The following is a 23,561-nucleotide window of genomic DNA, read 5'->3' as shown; positions in this document are numbered from 1 at the left end:
GTATTATTCTTTTATAAATTTTAAAACCTTTTCCTGTATTTTTGGTATTACCACCTTCCTGATTTCTGATGTTGTTTTTCTTCCATTTTTTGGTCTTCTATTCAGATTTTTGGAAAGAAAAAGCCTTTTGTGGTCTTTATCTAATTGCCACATTATTTTCTTTCTTCTACTTTATTTTGGTTTATTTTCTTTTTCTAGCTTCTTGAAATGTTATTTTATGTTGCTTCAGCTGAAATTTCCCTTGTACCAATCTGGCTGTGTCCTTTAGGTTTTGAGATTTCATATTCCCAATATTATTATCATTTTGATTCCTTTGGTCCAATAATAGTTTATAGAAGAATACTTTTAAATTTCTAAGTGTTTAGGAGTTACGTTTAATTCCTACTTATATAACATACAGTCAAAGACTATAACCTATATGATTCTGATCCTCTGGAATTTGAAGTAGATTTTTTGTATCTCTTAGTACACTATCAATTTTTAAAATAAAATGATATATTTAGCTTTCTGAATTTTACTCTAGCTAATCTTACCTTAGATCTTACTGCCTCCAGAGTATACTATATATTTGTTTATTTGGTATTTTAAATAATCTGTGAAAGTGAAAGTCGCTCAGTTGTGTCCGACTCTTTGTGACCCCATGGACTATACAGTCCATGGAATTCTCCAGGCCCGAATGCTGGAGTGGGTAGCCTTTCCCTTCTTCAGGGGATCTTCCCAACTCAAGGATCAAACCCAGGTCTCCTGCCTTACAGGCGGATTCTTTACCAACTGAGCCACAAGGGAAGCCCAGGTGTAACTTCTATAAGAAGTAATACATGTAGAGTATTTTTATCATATGATTCAGAAAAGTAGAAAAAAGTCAAACTAGAAATCATTTGGAAGAAGATTTCAAAAAGAGTTTTAACCGGTCTAATTGAATGGATCATATGTGGCTTGATGGGAGATGGCCAAGGACGTCATCCAAGTAGAGAACTTAAGAAACAAAGGCTTGTGCATTTGTGAGGAGTGGAGCTTGATCTAAATAGAGGAGTAACAGGAAATAAGACCTAATAGGTATCGTTGAGCCTGAGTAGTAGGACCCCGTTAAATGTTAACTGTAAATTGTGTAGAGATCTCCTGAATACACCAGCATGGAACACTTCATTGAAAATTTGAAGGAATACATATGATGCAGTATATTTTGAAAGTCAGAAAACTTTTTAAGAAGGAAGTTGATAAAACAATGATAAACAACATTTATTGATAATTTATGCTAATAAAATTTAGTATTTTTGTGTTTGAAAAATTGCTCTACAAATTTAGAAGTGCAATTCTACCTCTACTGGTTTAATAAAACACCTATAAATTATGAGTTTGGTATTTACTCATTATAATTCAGAGAATCGTAAGTAGAGCAAAATCAAGAGGTAAACATCATCTTGAAGCTGACAGATAATCTAACTCTCTAACAGAAATGTGTTTACTATTTATAAAAAAAATATATATATATCCCAGCCTGCATTTTGAAGGGTGGTGGGAGAATGGATAATCATTTAGTAGTATAATGTCTTATAATCTAAACCTATATTATTATTTGAGAGAGAATTTTATTTTGGTCATACCAGTTTCAGCCAAAATGATGACATCTGAAATATTTAAATACACAAAAACCTTCTGATAGCCTATGGCAATCATTGTCTAAAGGGCCATAAGAGGAAAAACAATTACTTTTTGTTTTACACTTACTCTCAAATTCAGTATAGTGTAGTTATTAAATGACCATGTGCCTTTTTCTCAAATTGGAAAAGTTTTAAATTTCAAATTGGAAAGATTAAAGAGTTTGTAAGCAAAGCATGCAGTAAAGGAGTCATGATAGCCTTACATGACAAATATAGTTAATTTTTATGACTGTTTAGCACAGCAATAAAACTTTAGAATGGCATATGTATATCTAAAATAAAGTTGGAATAATTTATTTTATCTATAGCGTAATTATCTTATTCTATTTATAATGCTAATCTGTATAGAAAGAACTTACTAGCCCCCCCTTAAGTTAAAAACATATAACTAGAATGTTCCATTTACTGTTTTTCAGGTACATTTTCTCACTTCTATATAATACAGCCAAATAGGTGATAGTATCTGGATGGCCAAGAATTGCTTAGGAAATGCATGCAAAAAAACCCTTTCCAATAGAATGGACTTTTTGTAACATATTTTGCATGTAGCTCCAAATGTCTTATGGTTAGTAGAAAATAATTTAGATATGATGTCTAAATTAAATGAATATTTTAATTAGTGTTATCTTTAATTATATGGGCTTCTTAATATGGCAGTACTTGATATATATCTCTATACATATTTCTCTGAGCAAATATTTTTCAAATAATTTGCTTATGTGTGGGAACACACATTAGTATTTATTATTTCTCATAATAGTTGCAAATAAAGAAAAGGTAAGCTCAGTATCAAGGTAGTAATAGTGATAGTGTTCACTGATAAACATTACACTGGTAAAATTCAAATATTTTGAAACAAAAATGTATGGTGAAAAAAAAGGCTTACTTTTTCATCCCTTAATTGTAAGCTCTACAGTTAAAGTTAATTGTGCTGGTATTATTATCATCCATTTAAGAGCCAGCCATTTTCCTTCAGATATGAATATTCTAGGGACTTACAACTCAACCCTAGAATTTTAGATATTAGAGGTGTACTTCAAAGGGAGCATAGATTAGGAGATATACCAAGTATCTCAGTCTTCTGATGCCTCTGAATAGACTTTGACCAAACTCTGATAAGTTTTGCAAAATAATTCATGGTAAGCTTAGATGTATTTAAACTATGGAACATGGGACAGTGTTCTTAGATATACAGCTACATTTTTTGGAATATTTTAAAAGGAAAACATATTTGAATATAAGGATAATTATAATATTGAAGGATGTGAATTATTATAATTAACTAAGATTGGCATTTTGTTGTATTTTCTAGGCAATTAAGTTGGAATATTCAAGGTTGGTTAAATTGGCCCAAGAAGATACCCCACCAGAAACAGACTATCGTTTACATCATGTAATAGTCTACTTTATCCAGAATCAGGCTCCAAAGAAAATCATTGAGAAAACATTGCTAGAACAATTTGCAGATAGAAATTTGAGTTTTGATGAAAGGTAATTTGAAAATACACAGTGTTAAGTATTTTATTCACGTGCTCAAATTGCCCGTGTTGTTCTTATAGCTCCAAGTGCAATTTTTGAATATGTATTTTACACATAGACATATTCAATAAGTGCAGCACAAAACTTGACTTCACTTAATTCAGTTGCTTTGTAATTTATTTGTTATTTATAATAATGACTTTTAAAAGTTTAACCCCAAAATAATTTAGATCATTTTATTACATTTTAATTGTGAAACAAGGTACTGAGATAAGCAATAGAAAGATACACAGAAGAGCATAATATAATTTTCACTGGCCTTTGGGGACTAAAAATTTCAGAGAAATAAAGAATTTCTGAACCTCTGCACTATGGATATTTTGGGCCAGATAATTTTTTTGTTTTGGAGGCAGGGGCTATCCTTTAATTTGTAAGATATTTAGTAATGTTCCTGGCCTCTACCCATTAAGTGCTAGTAGTACCCCTCAAGTGGTAACAACCCAAAATGTCTCCAGATACTGCCAGATATCCCCACTGGGAGCAAAATCATCCTTGTTTGAGAACAATTGGGGAAAGTAATTAATCAATATACACAAAGTAATTAAACATCTTCTGACTTAAAAAGAAGGCTTAGAATGGTTAAATGATTTTGGTTTACCAAAAAGTTTTTTCTTAGAAGTTCCTATAAAATTAAAATTAAATTTTAATTTAATCTAGTTAAAAATTAAAATTTAATCTAGTTAAAAATTAAAATTTAATCTAGTTAGAATAAGTACTATTTTAAAAAAAGAAAAATTCAGCCCTCAGGTTAACACCCAAAGTATTGAAGAGTTTTAAAATGTAGAAACATTTATGCTATCTTGGAGTTCATGGTAAACACATTTTAATTCTGAAGTAAATGATTATCCTTTCATGAATGTCTCAAAAATACTGAATTCAAAGTATGTGCATAGAGAAGAATGTGACAGAAAACAAAGCATCTAGGATTAATTTCTGCCTCATCATGTGTCTGCTGTGAAATTTAGGATTAAGGTTTCAATGCAAGTAAATGGTTTTGAGCATTATCTGGTAAATACTCAGTAAGTATTGGCTATGACTTTTTATTAGTAATAATGTTGACATCACTTATTTTGTTAAATATAACTGAAGAACTCAGAAATTTTGACCCTCTTTTATCTGGGCTGTTAGTGTACTGTGTTCCAATGAGTATATGCTATTGAATTTTGGGAAGATACTTCTGAAGTACTCACATTGACTTTTCAATCGTCTGCAGTTAGTAGCCCTGGCAAGTAAAAATAGTTTGTTTTGAGAAATCTAATTTCTCTTGTGCTCTAAATATGGAGTAAACTGTATGTGATAACTATAAATACACTTTGGGGAGATTTCTTTAGCAGTGGTTCTGATCATAAAATCTGTTGAAATATTGCCATTCCTATCTGAAAGGATAGGCACATTTTGGATATCTTTATACTATTTATGAATAATATTATGGGGGGAAGTGAGATTTCATGTCTCTAGAGCTTGTGTAATAGAGATGCATTATCAATTTTTTAAAAACTTTCTTTTTTCATGTTTAATAGAACATAATTTTAAATTCATATGTAAATATAACATGATGAATTAGAATGATTGCTTCTGTCATCTTTATATACTTGGTAAATATCCAGTATTGTCCAAAACAACAGATTTTTCACTTAAGTTATTTGAAATTTGTTTCCTCGAAAATATTGCACAGTGATAGTGGATTTCATTTTCATATGTGTTGGGTAGTTTAATTTTGCATAAAACAAAAATATTTTTTTTAAGTTTTTATGGATTTTGCTTTTGATTTAGAAATATTTTTTCTTTTATTTGAAGGTGTCACAACATAATGAAAGTTGCTCAAGCCAAAATTGAAATGATAAAACCTGAAGAAGTAAACATGGAGGAGTATGAGGTAATGTGCCTTTTGGGAGGTTGATTGAGGAATTCTTTAGTTCAGTAATCTTTCATTTCAGTATAGCTAATAATCACGTGAAAAAATTCATCATGAAGGGGTGAAGTAACCTGCCTGAGGTTATCATAGCTTCATGTCACAACTTGGTTAGCAGAACCTACATTCTTAAATGCTGTTTTACAGTGAAGCCATGCTATACGTTTTCTTTGCTTCATATATATATTTTGAGGGGAAGTTAAAACTTTGTTTCAGTCATTGTATGCCTTATGTATTTGTCATTATTGGACAGTGTTGTATGAGGGAGAGCACTCAGGTGAGCATTTGTATTGTGCTTGTGCTACTTTTTGTGCACAAAATTCTCTTTGTATTAACTTTGGCTTTAAAATTAAGTTACCAATTCAAACACCTAGTATTTTGTCAAATTTTTAAGTTTAACTTTCTACATTGTTTTTCCAAAAATTTTTACATGAATAAATTTTAATTTGCATTCATGAGTGCCTTTGATTAGTGATTGGTGGCGTTTGCAAACCTGATTACTTTATATTCCCTTAAACAATTAGTATAATTCACTACATTTAACAGATAAAAGGAAGGATACAGAAAAACATTCATTTTTGATCAAAACTCTTAACTAACCTGGAATACAAGGTAACTATTTTGGTCTACTGAAGAGTGTCGTGAAAAACAAAAACTAACAGAATTACCATAAAAATTATATTGAAATCTGAACACTGAAAACTTTCCTTTTATGATCAAGAAAAAGACAGGGATGTATGGCAGTTCTATTCAACACTGTACTGGAAGTTTAAGCAGTACAGTAAGACAATAAAAATAAAGCAAAAAGTAAGAGATTGCAAAAGAAGAAACAAAGCTCGTTATTTGCAGATGTTTTATATATAGAAAAGAAAAAGCTACAGATAAATTTATTGGAGATAAATAAAGATAATAAGAGAGCTTTGTAAAATACAAATCTATGTCAGATATCAGTTTTATTTCTTTATACCAGTAGCAAATATTCAGATAGAAATTCTTTAAAATGACACCATTTTAGATAATATCCAAAATGATGGTGTACCTGAAAGCAGATTTAATAAAAGATGTGCATAATTTTAGGAGATGTCATAAAGAAGACCTAAGTAAATGGATTTATGTATTGTGTTTGGAAAATTTGGTGTTGTAAAGATGTCAGTTTTCCACAGAATGGTTTATTGAAACTGTTCGGTTTCTAACAAACTTCTAGCAAGTTGTTTTATGGAGCTTAATAAGTGATTCAAAAATTTTATGGAAATGCAAACATTCTGGACTCAGCATTTTTGTAGAACAAGGTAGGAAGGTTATTTTCACTTGAAATCAATATAAGCTATCTTAACTTTTATACTTTATAATAATAATAATATAAGAATGTATAAATTTGAATTATAAGGCAAAATAGAAAATCTGGGAACACAGCCACAAAAAAAATGGACACACAATATATGTCAGAGATACAGGCAGATTGGTTGCTAATTCTGCCCTTGTCTCCAAGATTCAAGTTACATGGACTTGATTTTAATTGTTATTTGCTTCTGCAGTCCCTCCACCAGTTTGCTTCATCAGATTGGATTCTGTATATTTTTATTCTGAAAATTTCTCATGTTTTTTCTAATTGCAGAGCCACTAAATCTTACAGGTATTTACATGACATGTTTTTGGATTTTGTATATCCCATATTTCTTTGTCTTGCTCTGAGTCACCCATCAGTAGTCCTTTGCCTGCAAACCAAATCCAGCTCATCACTTGCTTTCATAAATAAAGTTTTATTGGAACACAAGCCATTTGTTTAGATATTTAATATAAGCACTTTCACACTACAACCGCAGAGTTGAGTAACTACAACAGAGACTGCATGGCCTGCGAAGCCTAAAGTATTTATTGTCTAACCCTTTAAAGAAGAAGTTACCTACTGAAAACTTCTAAGGTGAATCTAATGATAACAGAATGGCAATTTGAATACTTCCCCCAGAAAAGCTAACTTTATGCTTAAAGATAAATTTTACCTTTATTTGTTATTAATGTCTTCTATCCCGGGTGGCTCAGTTGGTAAGAAATCTGCCTGCAGTGCAGAAGATCCATATTTGATCCCCAAGTCAGGAAGATCCCCTGGAGAAGGGAATGGCAACCCACTCCAGTATACTTGCCAGGAGAATTCCATGGACAGAGAAGACTGGTGGGTTACAGTCCATGGGGTTGCAAAGAGTCAGATAGGACTGAATGACCAACACTGTCACTTTCAATAGTATGAAAATTTTGCCTTTTTAAATTAAAATTATTTATATTCAAGGAGAATATATCAATAATTGGCTAGTAACTGGCCTATATGTACCTTACTTTCATTTGTTTACAATAATGTGTATAAAAGCTTTCACATTTTTATCATCACTATCTCTTTTAGGTTAATCATATTTTGAATTTTAGTTATGATTTTCCTTGAATCAATTTTTATTAAGTAAAAAAATCTTAATTTGTTTAAAAAAATTGTTTTCTAGAATTGTAGATTGTGAGTTCTGAATCATTTTGTTATAAGACATGCTCAATAATTGTGGGTGTTTTGGAGAGGGGCTGTGAAATGCTTCTGTCTTTTTTACCACATCTCAGTTGAAAAGACTACTTAGCAACCACATTTAAAATTTATCACAAATTTTGCAAAATTAAAAGGTTAAATTTATTACAATATTTCTTATTTTTCTTTCATTTCCTTAAAACTCTGTTTCAGATAACAGTCTTCAAGCTTTGATTCCTATTAGTTAGCTTCATTTACCTTCTACATTCAATGTGATGTAGGTCTATAATAATATTTTTTAAAATGTAGTGTTGCTGCTTTACATTATGTTAGTTTCAGGTGTACAGCATAGTCGTTCAGTACGTTTACAGATAATACTTTATTAAAAGGTATTACAAGAAAATAGCTATAATTCCCTGTGCTGTACAATATGTCCTTGTTGCTTATCTATTTTATACATACTTTACATTTTCTAATTCTGTACTTGTACTGTGCTCCTCCTCCTTTTCCTCTCCCCATGGGTAACACGATGGAGGTTCCTCAAAAAAATGAACATAATCCAGCAATTCTCTCCCGAGTATATGTCTGGAAAAAATTGAAAACAGAAATTCAAAAAGATATATGCACCCCAAATATTCTCTGATAATATCTTAATAAACTTTTACACTGAAGAATTTTTGAGAGACAAATGGCCTACCTATTGATTATCTTGCCTTTTAGTTCTGCTATCTTCTAGTGAGATTGTTTAATTTCTCTCATCAGTGTCTACAATTTTTACCTTTATCTTTACACTGACAGGTTTGTATGTAAGAAATTAAAGTCGATTTAGATCTAGTTTATCTTCAATTTTGAACTCTTTGCTTCTGTTAGTTCAAGTAGTTATCATAAAATGTATTTGTAAGTAGTTTTCATTGTAGTTTTAATATCTATATACTTTTAATATTCTTTCACCTACAGGAGTGGCATCAGGATTATAGAAAATTCAGGGAAACAACCATGTATCTCATTATTGGGCTAGAAAATTTTCAAAGAGAAAGGTAAGGCAAAATGGACACACATGATAAAAGCTTAATTCTTGTATTCTATTCAGATGTGATCTCATCTCTTGAAAAGATTTTATTCACAATATATATTTTCAATAAACTTCATTTTACAACTGTCTTAAATTTATAATTGCAAATTGCAAAGTTAATACAAAGAATTCCTATATACCCCATATACAATATATTTTCCATTTGAAATTAAATTTGTAAAGTTAGCATTATTGTCATTGATTTTATCAGCTCTCAGACACTACTGTTGAAGTTTAGAATGAAATAGGATTAGATCGAAGCCTAGATTTGCTAGGGGCCAAAGCAGCTGGTTCCTTCCCTGGGCCTCCCTTGTGGCTCCTTTGGTAAAGAATCTGCATGCAATGCAGGAGACCCTGGTTCAGTTCCTAGGTCAGGAAGATCCTCTGGAGAAGGGATAGGCTACTCACTCCAGTATTCTTGGGCTTCCCTTGCAGCTCAGATGGTAAAGAATCCGCCTGCACTGCAGAAGACCTGGGTTCGATCCCTGGGTTGGGAAGATCCCCTGGAGAAGGAGAAGGCTACCCACTCCAGTATTCTGGCCTGGAGAATTCCATGGACTACAGTCCTTGGGGTCGCAAAGAGTCAGATGTGACTGAGCAATTTTCATGTTCACTTTCAAAGCAGCTGGTAGCCTGCAAATGGAATTCTTTGTATTCACATCCACCTTCCTGTCACTAACCTTCTTCCTGTTCTTTCTGAGTTTAGTCTTGATTGCAAATTAGCAAATGTTTCTAATGTGTCTCTTTTTCTGAAATTCCAGGTACTGTAAAAAATATATCTTTAGAAAACTGATCTCTTGTCTTCTAAATATTGCAATTGTAAATATTTTAGATTGCTTCCCATACAAATTACAGGTGATTTTAAAGGAATTTCTACTTATCAAATTGTTATTGTTACTGAGAAGAAAGGCTTCATATTGATTTATTGAGCACTATAGATTATTAACATATTGCATTTATTTATTATCCATGTATTTAATTCATATCCTTCAACATTAATTTACTTGACTAAGGATTTTTTAAGTGCCATGTTTCATATGCACTGTAATATTGCCACCAAGTAAAAAGGATATTGATTTCTTTTTTTTTTCTTTTTTATTGTGTATTTTACCTCCACTAGAAGTACTAATGCTATTTTTTTAAATGCCAGAATGGAGTATTACTTCTAGAACTATGCTGTACAAGATGGTGGCTAACGAGCCATGTAGAACAATTTAATTTAATTAAAATTTTTAAAACTTTTCAGTTTCTCAGTCATACTAGCCACGTTTCAGATGCCCGGTAGTCACATGTGACTAATGGCTGCTGTTTTGGCCAGCACAGACACACCACTTCCATTACTGCAGGAAGTTTGATTGAACAGTGCCCCTCTGTTCATTGGACCAAGCACAATGCCATCGAAATCTTAAAAGTTAACACACAAAAGTAGCAAAGTAGAAAGTGATGTTAATACTTGGAGACAAATTATTAAAGTCCTAGTGATTGTGTACTTCTAAGATAATTCACTTTGGTCAGCTGAAGTAGAAAATATTTTGATCAATAGCTCTCTTTTGTAAAATCATATTTTGGCCAACATTTTATTTCTTAAATAGGAATATTCTAATTTGCTTTAGGATTTTAGAGATTAAGGTTTCTAAGAAAAATATTAATATACCCTTACAATAGAATAGCATGTGTAAAAGGCTTTTCCATTTAACAGATAAACTAGGCTCCAAAGTGATACAATAACTTTGCCAAGGTCACACAGCTGACTAGGGAGAGAAAAATTGAAATAAAGGCCTCTGTGTTCTTATATTATTTAATGAAATAAGAAAAGGACAAAGTGTATTTGTTATCTCAGTAAGAACTAAAAAGATGAAACTTTTTCCCTTGCTCTCTGCATCACTTCTGCATTAGCTTTTCTGAGCTAGCATTTGTTAAAGGACTTAAATAAATTGTGTTTAAATTTCATAATTTACTTAATCTTAAATATATTCTTATTGGTAAAATGAATATTCTTATCATGGCAAATTTTTATTATTAAATTGGAAATATCAAGGAACATTAGGAAATTAGTGGTTGTGGCAAATAATATTTATCAAATTTTGTAAAAAGAAATGTTAATTATACCACAAATGTAGCGGTTACCATAACTAGCAGTATATAAGATGCTGGCAAAATGCTCTGTCAAACCTTTTTTTTTTAATTAAAACATAGCACTTGAAAGCCATAAATTGAATATTTATTAATGGGCTATTGTTATGAGTAGTGAAATGAAATCATGTTTTTAGGAACCATAATTTTACAGCAGTAAAAATGAAAATTAAAGAGAATCTACCAGGCTACATAGTCTTATTTTATCTTAAATAAGATTTTGGTAACTGGACTGCTGAATTTTATTCTAATTTACTTGAAATGAAAGCACTTTAAAGGCTGATAAAATGTGGAACATTCTGTGTACTTCACTAGAAAATTGGAATAAGTTCATGGTTTCAGAGCTATTCTCAGAGAGATGACTCAGGTCTAGAATGCCAGATATGGATGCCATTCCAGGGAAACCTCTCAGCTGGGAACTTAATGGCTGTAAAAGGAAAGGTAGATGTGCGAGCAGACTAATTCAACTTAGTGGCACAAGACAGCGTTTAATACTATTGTCACTCTCTAAACAAAAAAAGCTTTAGCTGAGACTGTACCCATATTATTTCAAAATAAGATTTCATGCCCTAAATTTAAGCAAAAACAAATCCCTGGGAAAAGCTGTTTTCAAAAAATATTTAAAAGAACATATGTTTAATGAAGTAGTTTCAGATGTGTAATTTGATTTGTCATGAATGAGCATGTTTATTTCCCCATAATTCTGCATTTAACGTTTGGACTGTATCATTCATTGACTTGTTTGTGTCTGAGCACCTGAAATTAACAAACAGTAACAATGATGGGCAGTATTACTTAAAGAGTTATAAAATATTGTTTCTGTACAGCATTTCACTTCTTAGGATGTTGCATTTTTCAGAATTTGTAAGATATGCTATGAGTAGAAAAATTGGCTCATAGGCGGTATCATCTTAAAACATTTTTCATATTTCAGTTATATAAATATACTATTGTTGTTTTAGTCACTAAGTAAAGTCCGACTCATTTGTGACACCGTGAACTGTAGCCCACCAGGCTCCTCTGTCTATGGGATTCCCCAGGCAAGAATAGGTGGGTTGCCATGCCCTCCTACAGGGGATATTCCTGACCCAGGGATCAAACCTGTGTCTCCTTATTGCAGGCAGATTCTTTACCACTGGGCCACCAAGGAAGCCCATACAGATATACAACTGTATATATTTGTCCTACAGCATGTTAGAGGAGGGATAATCATTTTAGAGCCAAATACTATACTGAAGTATTTGTGTCATATTCCCTTTTTAAAACTTGGTTTGAACTTCATAAGGTCTAGAGTTATAGCAATATTAAATATTAAACAAAGGCTTAACCCTGTCTGCCTTTTATGTTAGTGTTTGTATTCCACTTGATTTCCCAGATTTGGAAGCATTTTTTCCTTTTCTACTTCACCCAGCTCTTTTGGATATTCTATTCTCTGTTAATTTTTCTCAATGACTGGAACTGTGCCCTCCCATAGGGGAAAAAAAAAAAAAAAAACAAAGTGACTAAAAATAGTCATTTAATGAATCAAATGATGTTTGTGATAAGCAAAGTAACCTGATCAGTCCCTCAAACAAAATGTCATGGTGTCGCTAAAAAAGTAGACTGTTGACTTTCACGTCAGTGTTAATTTTGAATCTAAATGGAAAGAATTAGCAAAGAAGACAAGGGACTGTCTGAATTAATCAGTTTGGCCTTTTTCTCCCAGTTTTTTCTAACTTTGTAGCTCAATTTTTTTTTGTTTTTTTTTCTTTGTTTTAGTTTTAAAACAACTGTCTACTAGCTTCATATGAGCTGTTGCTCTAGAGATACTCAGGCATACAATGTATCATCAGATGTTTTATTTTAATGTTGATCTAGATAATCAAAATGTAAATATACTTAAAATGTAAATACTTAAAAATGTTTTGTAATTGTAGTTGCCCTTCTTTTACAAAAATAAAATACTGATGCTGTACTTCTTTTTTTTAAGTTATATAGATTCCTTGCTCTTCCTTATCTGTGCTTATCAGAATAACAAAGAACTGTTGTCCAGAGGCCCATACAGAGGACATGATGAAGAATTGATATCACATTATAGAAGAGAATGTTTACTAGTAAGTTGAAGGCACACTGTGTGTTTACTCTATCATATTGTTTTACATTGGGCAATGTTTTAGACTCATGTAAATGACTATAAATTCTGATGGCCTAATTGTCGTGATGATGTCTGTCTTCTGGGTCTACTTCCTTGAGGTGGGAGAATACACTCAATCCTTTATCCCTTCTTATTTAAGAATCTTAAATTTTACAGATGGTAAATAAGAAATGTTCTTAAAATGAGATCAGAATAATTAATTTTTATATCTAGATTTCTTCTCATTCTACCATTCCCTTTTTTGATGCAGAAGAGGTGCTGAATAGTATGATAAATTATCATTATTATTACTCCAGAAAAAGAATAGATTTTTCTGTTTTTTTAAAGAGTATATTTGGTGTACATAATGTTAAATAATTCATTGTAATATGAAGTTTTTTTCCATTTGGTCATTGAAATTTTTTCCTCAAGTATTTTTACTGTGTATGTGCTTAAATATTGTTGTTATGAACTTAAATATTTTCAGCAGTTCTTTTTCCCCACCAGTTTACTTTCTGGATATCTAGAATATTTTGTTAATGTTTCTTGACTTTGCTTATCTTTAATGTAAAACCACAAATTCCATCTTTATACTTTTTATGATTGGATTTCATTTAGCTATTAACGTGACTATAGATTGTGAACCTCTAAGTCATTTTTTTTTTCTATAAAATACATAAAGGTATGCAAGAGTATATCATTTTTAAGCCAATATAGGTTACTTGGTTTACATGTACTTTAAAAATACTTTCAGTAGGTTTTCTGAAATGTTTTCTTTCAGTAGAACTGAGTTCAGTTCAGTTCAGTCACTCAGTCGTGTCCGACTCTTTGCGACCCCATGAATCGCAGCACGCCAGGCCTCCCTGTCCATCACCAACTCCCAGAGTTCACTCAGACTCAGGTCCATCGAGTCAGTGATGCCATCCAGCCATCTCATCCTCTGTCGTCCCCTTCTCCTCCTGCCCCCAATCCCTCTCAGCATCAGAGTCTTTTCCAATAAGTCAACTCTTCGCATGAGGTGGCCAAAGTACTGGAGTTTCAGCTTTAGCATCATTCCTTCCAAAGAAATCCGAAGTATATGTTAATTGTAGTCTGCATTATGTCTTCAGAATTTTTGAATGGCAACAGTAGAAGCCTGTGATTTTGTTATTTTTCTCTTAGCTGATTTTATTGCATTTGAATATGTTTTAAGACTTTAATTATTGATGGTTTGTATCCATCAAGGACGATATTCTTAATTTGTTGTTCTTTAGTCATTAAGTCATGTCTGACTCTCTTGTGACCCTGTAGACTGTAGCCCGCCAGGCTCCTCTGTCTATGGAATTCTGCAGGCAAGAATACTGGCATGTGTTGCCATTTCCTTCTCTAGGGTATCTTCCCGACCCAGGGATCAAACCTGCATCTCCTGCATTGGCATGCAGATTCTTTACCTCTGAGCCACCAGGGAATCCCATTCTTAATATGGTCAGTTTCAAAAGGTTTTTAATCAATGCCCAAGAAGGAAGATCTGAATTATATTCAGGTTCATAATTCATGCATTGAATGAATCAAAGCACTTTTTAATGTAAAACTTTGCAGTGTTGGAATATTGAAATATTTTGGTAAACCTCTTTTAAACATAAACACAACTAAAATACTGTCTACCATAATGGTAGACAGTGTTTATATTATGGTAAACAGTGTTTATCATTTTATATTAGTAAGCCAGCCGCATATATTGTTTCATATAGGAATTTAAATGAAGCTTCAAGAGAATTTTAGTGTTCCTTTTAGGTGTTTTCTTTTTTCCTTTTTTAGTTTTTTTTTTTGTTTTGCTTTTTTTGAGAATTTACTGAGTATCAGATTCTGAGGGATACAAAGATAAGAGCCATTATTATATCCTAAGAGAATTCAATCTGGTGAGAGATGTATACAAGTAATTTTTGTATTTCAGAATAAGTATTGTTGTGAGAAATACACAACATAGTATGTTTGGAATTGTTGGAGAGAAGCTTAAGAAATAAGATAAACACTGATCTGTATCCTGATGTATAAATAGGCATTTTGTGCCTTGTATAGAAGGGGCAAGAAATTCTAGACAAAGGAATATCATATGAAAAGACATGGAGAGTGTACAACAGAAAATGAAGATAAGTCTATTGTGGCTTAGTTATGAGGAACAAGTTTAGGTGGAAGTGATGAAGCCAACAGTGTTTGTTGATGTCAAACTGTGTAGAAGCTTATGCACCATTCTCATGAGTTGGTTGTAAAGTTGGAATAAATTGGGCATAATCAGTTTTGTTTTTAGAAAATAATTCTGGCAGTAGTATACTTGAATATGGACTGGAATGGAGTAAAGATTGAAACAAAGAACCCTAGGAAAGATAGGGAAAAGAGGAAGAGTCTCTAAGAGGTACAGTATGAAAGAGAAGTTATGTAAATGGTAAAGGAGATGATCGGTAACGATTAGATGAGTGGGAAGAAGAAAATAGAGGCATTAAAGCCTCATGACTTACTAGTTCTGTTCTGTCTTTGGCTTTGGGGACTCTGAAGAGGATGAATAAGGCTGGCTTTGGACATAACTATGCTTAAGTTGTTTCTAGGATCTGTTTTGATTTAGTAAACATAATATCAAATTCAGAATAATAATATCTTTGAATGCAAATTGTAAAAATTACACTATACACTTACAGGCTTATCTAGTTTAATCCTCTTAGCCACTATGTGAGGAAGGTTATATAGTATGCCATTTTTCATATAAAGAAGCTGAAGCTAGGCAATTAGTTGTCTGCTGACTGTTAGATAATTACTTAGTGGCTGAATTGGACTTTTAGCATAAGCTTTTACAAAGTCAAGATGAATTGCACAAGAATGTCATAAACCTAAGAAATAATATGATTTTTATAATTTAAATTATTCTTAAAATACGAAGATTATTTAAAAATCATACTTTTCATTCTGTAAACGTGAGATTTCAGACATAAACGTCTTACGGGCAGGTGGGAGGGAGGCTCCTGATGGAGGGGATATATGTATTCTTATAGCTGATTCACATACACAACATTGTTAGAGCAATTATCCTCCAATTTAAAAAAGTGTTTTAAGTCTAATGGCAACCCACTCCAGTGTTCTTGCCTGGAGAATCCCAGGGACTGGGGAGTCTGGTGGGCTGTCGTCTCTGGGGTCGCACAGAGTCGGACACGACTGAAGCGACTTAGCAGCAGCATCCCTGTGTCTTTTTTCTATCTCCCATGTCTGTATTTCTCATCTCATGGATTTCTTTCTTCTATTTAATTAGATGTCAGCATGCTTGGCCTCTGCTCCAGCCTGCCACTTGTTTTTATAAATGAAGTTTTACTGAAACATAGCCCTGCCCAATCATTTACATATGACTGTCTTGGTGCAACAATATTAACATAGACTATTGCAACATAGACTATATAGCCCTCAGAGCCTAAACTATTTCCTGTCTTGTCCTTTACAGAGAAAATGTTACTGATCCCTGTATTGTAACAGATTGTAAGCTCCATGAGAGTTTTCTTATTAATCATTTGGGTACCCCTGCAACTAAAGCAGTTTCTGGCACATGGCATGTACTGAGTAAGAATATTTTGAAGAAATAAATGATTTAATTGATTACCTTTATATTTTTGTATCAAGAAATATAACAGTCCCTGTTCAGTTGACATTTATGGAAAAGATGAGTTTTTCAGAATTAGTATAGAATCTGAATTTCTTTGCTTTTAAAATTACTTTGATTGCTTATCATATTTTAGAGTTGGGGTAATTCACCTCTGGACAATTAATTTAAAAATGGTTCCTATAGTGATGATCAAAGTAAAATAAACTGAATATGAACTTTAAAAACATGACAACACTATTTCTCTGACTTCTTTTTTTTTACTCTTATTTCTATAGTAACATGCATATCCTTTTCTAAGGAACTTTGCTCGCTCAATAAGCTGAGGTTGCCTTTTCTAATTTCCATTTGTTCTATTAATGTTTGCAAACATGCTTATTATGTTGCCTTCATTATTCTGAGATATTTTTATTTAATTGAAAAAAGAAACAAACCTGTTTTTTTTCTCTCTCTCATTGCATTAAGAAATTAAATGAGCAAGCTGCAGAACTGTTTGAATCTGGAGAGGATAGAGAAGTAAACAATGGTCTGATTATCATGAATGAATTTATTGTCCCATTTTTGCCCTTGTTATTGGTGGATGAAATGGAAGAGAAAGACATACTTGCTGTGGAAGATATGAGAAATCGATGGTGTTCCTATCTTGGACAAGAAATGGAATGTAAGTTGAAACAATGCTAGTGGATTCCTGAGTTGTTGGGATTAAAAGCTGTTAGAATTAGATGTTAGTTATCATTTTTATATTCTGTGACATTGTTACATTCACATGATTTTTTTTTCTTATTTACAAACTAAGCTGTACATACTGCTGTTGCCATTCATGCTTTACTTCTTCCTTCTAAATGGCAATGATTTTGCATGCTTTGAAACAAAATATCAGCTGTCTACTCTAAATTAATAAATCTTGTTGAAGATAATTTGTCTCCCTGTCAGTTTTTAGTTATATCTGATTGTTTGTATTTGTAGCAAACCTCCAAGAGAAGCTGACAGATTTTCTGCCAAAGCTGCTTGATTGTTCTACGGAGATTAAAGGTTTCCATGAGCCGCCTAAGTTACCTCCGTACTCCACACACGAACTCTGTGAGCGATTTACCCGAATCATGCTGTCCCTCAGTCGAACTCCTGCTGATGGAAGATAAACTGCACATACTCTCCCTGAACACACTGTATAAAAGTTTTTAGTTCTTAGCCCTTGCCTTCCTGTCACAGGGTGTGCTTGTTGCTGCTATAATTTTTAACTTTTATTTTAATAACTGCAAAAGACAAATTGACTCTACAGACTTTAGCCAGACTGCAAACAATAAAGCTGAGAATCGCATGGCGCTCAGACTTTGTTTTAACCAGAACTGATGTATGATTACCAATCCGATTGATTTTATTATGGCAAAACCATGCTTTTGCCACTTTTCTGTTACAGTATTACTTTGCTTTTATCTTTTCTTGATCTACAGCTTTCCATTCAGTCTGGATCCTCCGTGACTATAGCCATTTAAGTGTTCAGCACTGTGTACAATACATAATATTTGGTAGCTTGTAAATGAAATTAAAGAATAAAGTTTTATTTATGGCTACCTATGTGTTTGTAAGCAGATATATTATATATTAGTGTATTTTTTTAGTTATATAAATGAATTTTTTCCTGGGGATTGTTTATGGGTGATTAACAGATTAATCCAGACTTTTAATTTTGCTGTAATGTTAGGACATTAGAAATTTACTGAGTATTTGATACTTAAATATTATATCTATATTTTTGACTAAGTTGTTAAACTTAGTATGGCACCTAAACCTGTTTTGAATTCAAATCAGGTTTTAACTGAAGTGAGCAGCTGATATTTAAGTCAACGACACTGAAACTTTTAACCTTTTCTTAGATTAACCTTTAATTTTTTTAATGTATTTACATATAATATAGCAAGGTGATTATTCCAAGAGATAGCAGAAAACAAAAAGTACTTGAATAAGGGCTATTTAATAGTGAAACTTATGAGAACTATGAATATGTATATATTATATATATATATACACACACACACACACATACATACACACATACACACACACATTCTTCATAATGGAGGACGGTGTTTGCATTATATAATCATTCTATTTTTGTAAATTGTATACTACTTTAATTGCAAATGTTCTCTACTAATCAATGCTGTGAAATGGAAGTTGATATTGTTGAACTAGAAATTATATGAGTATCTTCCCTGCATTTATTTACTTCCTTTTCAAAAAGGAAAAAAACTGTAGAACATTTTATAGGTGGAACTGCTATTTAAGATTAATGAAGTAATATTGTGAATGAAATCCAATGCTTTAAAGGTAATCATGCTACCAACAACCTATTTTTGAATTTATAAAAATTTCTTTATAAATGATACTTTGTCAGCATAGTAAAATATATCATTATACTATGTGTATGTTTGTTACAGCGTCACCAAAACTAGTGCTTTTTATAAGTGCCTCTCATAAAAGATCTGGATGGAAGAAGAATAAGAAAATATTAAGCTGTTATATAATACTCCTTATAAAGATATCAATGTACTGCTAAGGTATTAATGATAAATTGCTATTTCTTTGTAAAGTTAAATTTTGTATATTATAGCCATCAGAATGTGCTTTGGTTTAGATTTTAAATTCTCTACTTAGCAGAATTAGTATTCTGCATCGATTTTCAAGTCATGTTGAAAGTTTAGAAACTTCACGTGTATCATCAAAGCAATTATAAAGTATCTTCAGCATTTTATGGTATTCTACCATAACAGTAAAGTTGTTTGTGTATAATTGACTACTGAGACACAATCTGCTAAACACCATATGGAAATTACTTCTTTTATAAGGCACATCCAGGTAAGTATTATATTTACTCTGTAGTTAAAGCCAGTTTATTCATTCCTAATTATGAATCTGAAGTTCTTCTTTTAAAAAGTGACCTTTTTTAAGACCTGAAGAAGCAACTCGTTTTTATATCTGCTTTTAATCTAATGGTTTAGGTCAGTGAAGTTTTCTTACATTATGTACTGGATTAAGTATAACTTAGGGCTAGTAATTTAAAAATCAAAACCTCATAGAACTATTGGCCATGGCAGATTTCACTTTCACTTAATGACTCTCATTTTGATTACTGCAGTACTCCTTTCCCACTCCCCGAAAATTACATTTTGTAAAAATTTAAGGTAGAATTCAAATGGAAGTTAAGACTTGGAGGAACTTATAAGATTGTGTATCAGGAGACTGTAGCCACCAGTAAGGCTGAAAACCTGTAATTCTTTTCAGATTCGTTAAAATACAATGCACTAACTACACTAAATAACTACTTCTCAAAATGTCTTCAGACCAGCAGATTCAGCATCATCTGGGGACATGTTAGAATTGAAAATTCTTGAGCCCCACATCAGAACTACTGATTTAACACTTGTTAAGCTTGAAGAGTTAACAAGTTTGAACAAGTCCTTCAGAAGATTCTGCTATCTGCTGAAGTTTGAGAACCACAGTACTAAATAATCCCTGGCATCTTTTTGAACCCTTGTTTATTGGAAACTTCATTATTTCTCTCACTGACACTTTAAAGGAAGGAACTAAAAATCCTTTTCCTTAGCTTTAGATTTACTAAGACTAAGGTGGATTCTCTCCTCCTGTGTCTAATGCTCTAGAAGTTCAGTGTCTTTGTGATTCAGATTTGTTGACTGCGACCTCTGAGCCCTATTGTCATCCTCCAAAAGTAAAATCCCACAGGATACTTGGGAAGGGTGAGTAGGACGACTTTGTGTAATTATTTTTTTTAGATTTTACATTGGTATGCAGATAAAAGTAAGAGTCATGACTGAGGGAACGATGTACACAGTTGAATGCACACAGACACACGCACCAGAATTTTGGATTCCCTATTTATTCCATGCACAGTTCTTCTCACACCTTCACTACCGTCCTTGAACCTCCCGTTTGACGCTGCTCCAGTAAAATAGGATCTTAATTTACCAAGAAAGTTAAGGAGCTTGGGTATGACCCCCTCCAATTTTTCACCCCCATACTTGTAAATTTACAGTTAATTGTTAACCAGGTTGTGATAAGGAATAGACATTAATGATAACCCAGTGTTACAAGGAAAGTACAAGCAAAATGTATGGAATGAGTTAATTAAATAAATTTAATTAAAAGTACATTCATTACATGGGGAACATATTTGCTCTTTGACAGAATTAGAAAACTCACTTTTTTTGTTTTGTATTAGCCCAAAGCCTGTACAATTTGTTTGTCCTTTAGCAAATGGTTCTTTTTCAATAATCTGGAGCCAGTTATGTATCCTTAAGCCTAGTTGTGGATCAAAAGCATATGAGTAGCTTTCTTTACAAAAGGTGTCTAGGTCCTTTCTTATCATGTGAATTCTTAAAGGCCTTTTACAGTGACAGATGTTTGAGAACATTGAGTAAATTCTTCAACTTGAATTTTTCTAAGGATCACCTGTGGCCTTCCCTTCAGAGGCTAGCTGAGCCTGGCTAAAGTAGGGCAGAGAAACTTGCCTTCTGCATTGTTGTAAGTCACATGAAAAGGCAGGGCGTTCAAATTTTCAGATGACCCCCTCAGCCATACAGCATGCCCAGTTTAGTCTGTGCTCCACGAAGCTGCTCTCCAATGTTTTTCAGCCCTTAACTCGTGGACTCTCTGGATTACTGTGTTTGGTCTTGAGTGAACTCTTTAACTCCTCTGTGCCTAAGTTCCTTCACTATAAAATAGGATTACGGTAAAAACTGCCTTATATGATTCCTTTAGAAGATGAAATGGGTTTCTATAGTAAAGAAACACTCTCGGCAAATGTCACAGTCTGAGTATTCAATTTATTGTCAGCCATTTTATAGTTTGTCATTGTTGGCTTCGGCTAGTAATTTTCAGAATCTCTGCCTTCCTGAGACAGGTTTCTTTGCATTATTCTCATTCTTTTGTTTTCTTTCTACTCAAATATTGTCAAGGTGTCTATTCTTGGCCCGCTTCTAACTCTTCATGCTTCCCGGACAGTCATAGCAGCTGGTTTGTCTTCTTATACTGCCTGCATGCTTCTGATTCACAAGTGTGTGTTCCTCCCTGAACCTCCTTTGTACATTTTAGATCCATGTGTGTGTCCATGTGTCTGTTCAACACAGAGACTTGGATGTTTCATGGGCACTTTAAATTCCGCAGATCCAAAACTGAATTCACCACCTCTTCCCAAACCTGATTCTCTTATTTTCTCTTAGAGAGTGATACACTGATTCAGAAATAGGGATTATTCTCAATTCTGCTTTTATTTCCCCTTGATTACCAGGTGTTGACAGGTCAGATTTTCACTTGCACGTGCACCCCTCACTACTGTCAGTGAGATTCCTCATCTAATTAGGACAGTTGCATTTGCTCTGAGTGGCCTGTCTTTGAGCTTGCCACGTTAGTCCATCTTACATACTGTTGGCAGAATCATCTTTCAAAGTGGTTTTGCTCTATCTTCCTTTGCTGGCCTCCACTTCTTTAGAAGGAGATAGTATCTCCTGATTTTGTAACCCTAGTATCTGTTAAAATACCTGGCAAATTAACAGAGGTGCAGCCTTGCAGGTTGTCTGGTCCTCCAGTCACCCCAGACCTGCCTGGTCTAGCATGATAGCCACTAGCCACCTGCGGCTGTTTAAGCCCAATAAAAGTAAAATTAGTTATCCTAGCCATATTTCAGATTCTCAATAGTGATGTTGGCTACCTATTGGACAACACATTTTAGGACATTTCTATTATCGCAGGAAGTTTCATTGGATAGAAGTACTTCCAAGCCTTGCTAATACGGACATCTTCAAACAACCTGTAAAATGCCAACCTAAGCAAACTGGCCTTAAGCATTTACGTCTCCTCATCTTGTTGCAGGCATGAACCACTCTACTACATCTGCTCTTCAGAGAGCACCTGTACTGGGACATATCCAGTTAAAAGAGCCTACACGAGGTATTTCAACAGGGCAATGTGGTAGAGGCACTAGAAGTAACCCAGGGAACCTACCTGCAGGATGCAGCTACTGTTCCTAGGAGTAGGAAAACGAAAGGTGGAAAGGGGGCTTCCCAGAACCTTGGAGTTCCAGAAAATGGTCTCCATGGAGTTGGTGCTCAAACCCCTGAGAACGTTCACCACCTAAATGCTCTCTAAAAGGAGCTGAATGAAGACGAATCATTTGAAATTATTAGGTCACTAGTAGGATTGGCAAGCAAAGACAGAGGTAGATGTTGTTTTCCTCCTTCTGCCTTCCAACTTTTCTAATGAAGTGCAGAACTAAATGAAGTGCAACAAAGATCTGCAAAATGCATTGCAAAGTCCCAACCCCAGCGTCACAAGTCAGGGGGAAAGGGTGGAACTGGAACTGAGAGACAATAGGAGTATACCCTGCACCCTAGTTTCCTCTCAGAGATTTCCTTCTTATCCAAACATGTTAATCACTGAAACCCTAGATATTCAGAAATGTATCTGCAGACTATCTCTGGGAACTCAAGAATAAATGCACTAGTTCTGATTGAAGTCTTGTTGCTCTCTCTATGTTTTTAACCAAATGAGACTTTTTAATGATGCTATTTAATGCATTATTTTGTTTAAACCAGCAGTGGAAGGATGTATGAATTCATGCCCACTCACTCATGTGTTTTGCTTGTGTGCCATATGCCACAGTATCTGCCAGGCAGTATATTTATCGAACTTAGAAGTAATAATCCACCAAGATTCACATGTCTGCCCAGAGTTAGACACTTACACTTAATAGAGCTTAAGACTTTTGTGTTGATTCCCTTGGATATCTTGCTATGCCTGTGCACATATACATACACACACATACACGTGTATCTAAATGCCTTTCATAAAAATTTTAAAACATAATAGGTGTAGACATAGTTCCCAGAAACTCTTACTGCTCCATAGTATTTGATTATAAGGAAGATGTCCAATATTTATTCATGGACATACAACGTAGGCTGCTACTTACGTCTTTGTGTGTATTACTTTAATC

At 33.3% G+C, this 23,561-nt stretch overlaps 1 protein-coding gene across 7 annotated transcripts in view; it reads left to right on the top strand.

The window, feature by feature from the left end:
* Window positions 1-18,123, top strand: part of USP25 (ubiquitin specific peptidase 25) — a 160,381-nt gene extending 142,258 nt beyond the window's left edge. For all 7 annotated transcript variants that reach the window (XM_070786349.1, XM_019962511.2, XM_019962685.2 and 4 more), the window contains 6 exons: window positions 2,974-3,152; window positions 4,998-5,076; window positions 8,573-8,652; window positions 12,790-12,913; window positions 17,018-17,213; window positions 17,519-18,123. In XM_070786349.1, the coding sequence (XP_070642450.1) occupies window positions 2,974-3,152; window positions 4,998-5,076; window positions 8,573-8,652; window positions 12,790-12,913; window positions 17,018-17,213; window positions 17,519-17,691 (831 nt within the window). In that variant the 3' untranslated portion in view covers window positions 17,692-18,123. The remainder of the gene's footprint in view (window positions 1-2,973; window positions 3,153-4,997; window positions 5,077-8,572; window positions 8,653-12,789; window positions 12,914-17,017; window positions 17,214-17,518) is intronic.
* The last annotated feature ends 5,438 nt before the right edge of the window (window positions 18,124-23,561 follow it).

Source organism: Bos indicus, chromosome 1 (genome assembly GCF_029378745.1).
Source record: "Bos indicus isolate NIAB-ARS_2022 breed Sahiwal x Tharparkar chromosome 1, NIAB-ARS_B.indTharparkar_mat_pri_1.0, whole genome shotgun sequence".
Taxonomy (NCBI): Eukaryota; Metazoa; Chordata; class Mammalia; order Artiodactyla; family Bovidae; genus Bos; species Bos indicus.
This window is presented reverse-complemented; position numbering and strand designations above follow the sequence as displayed.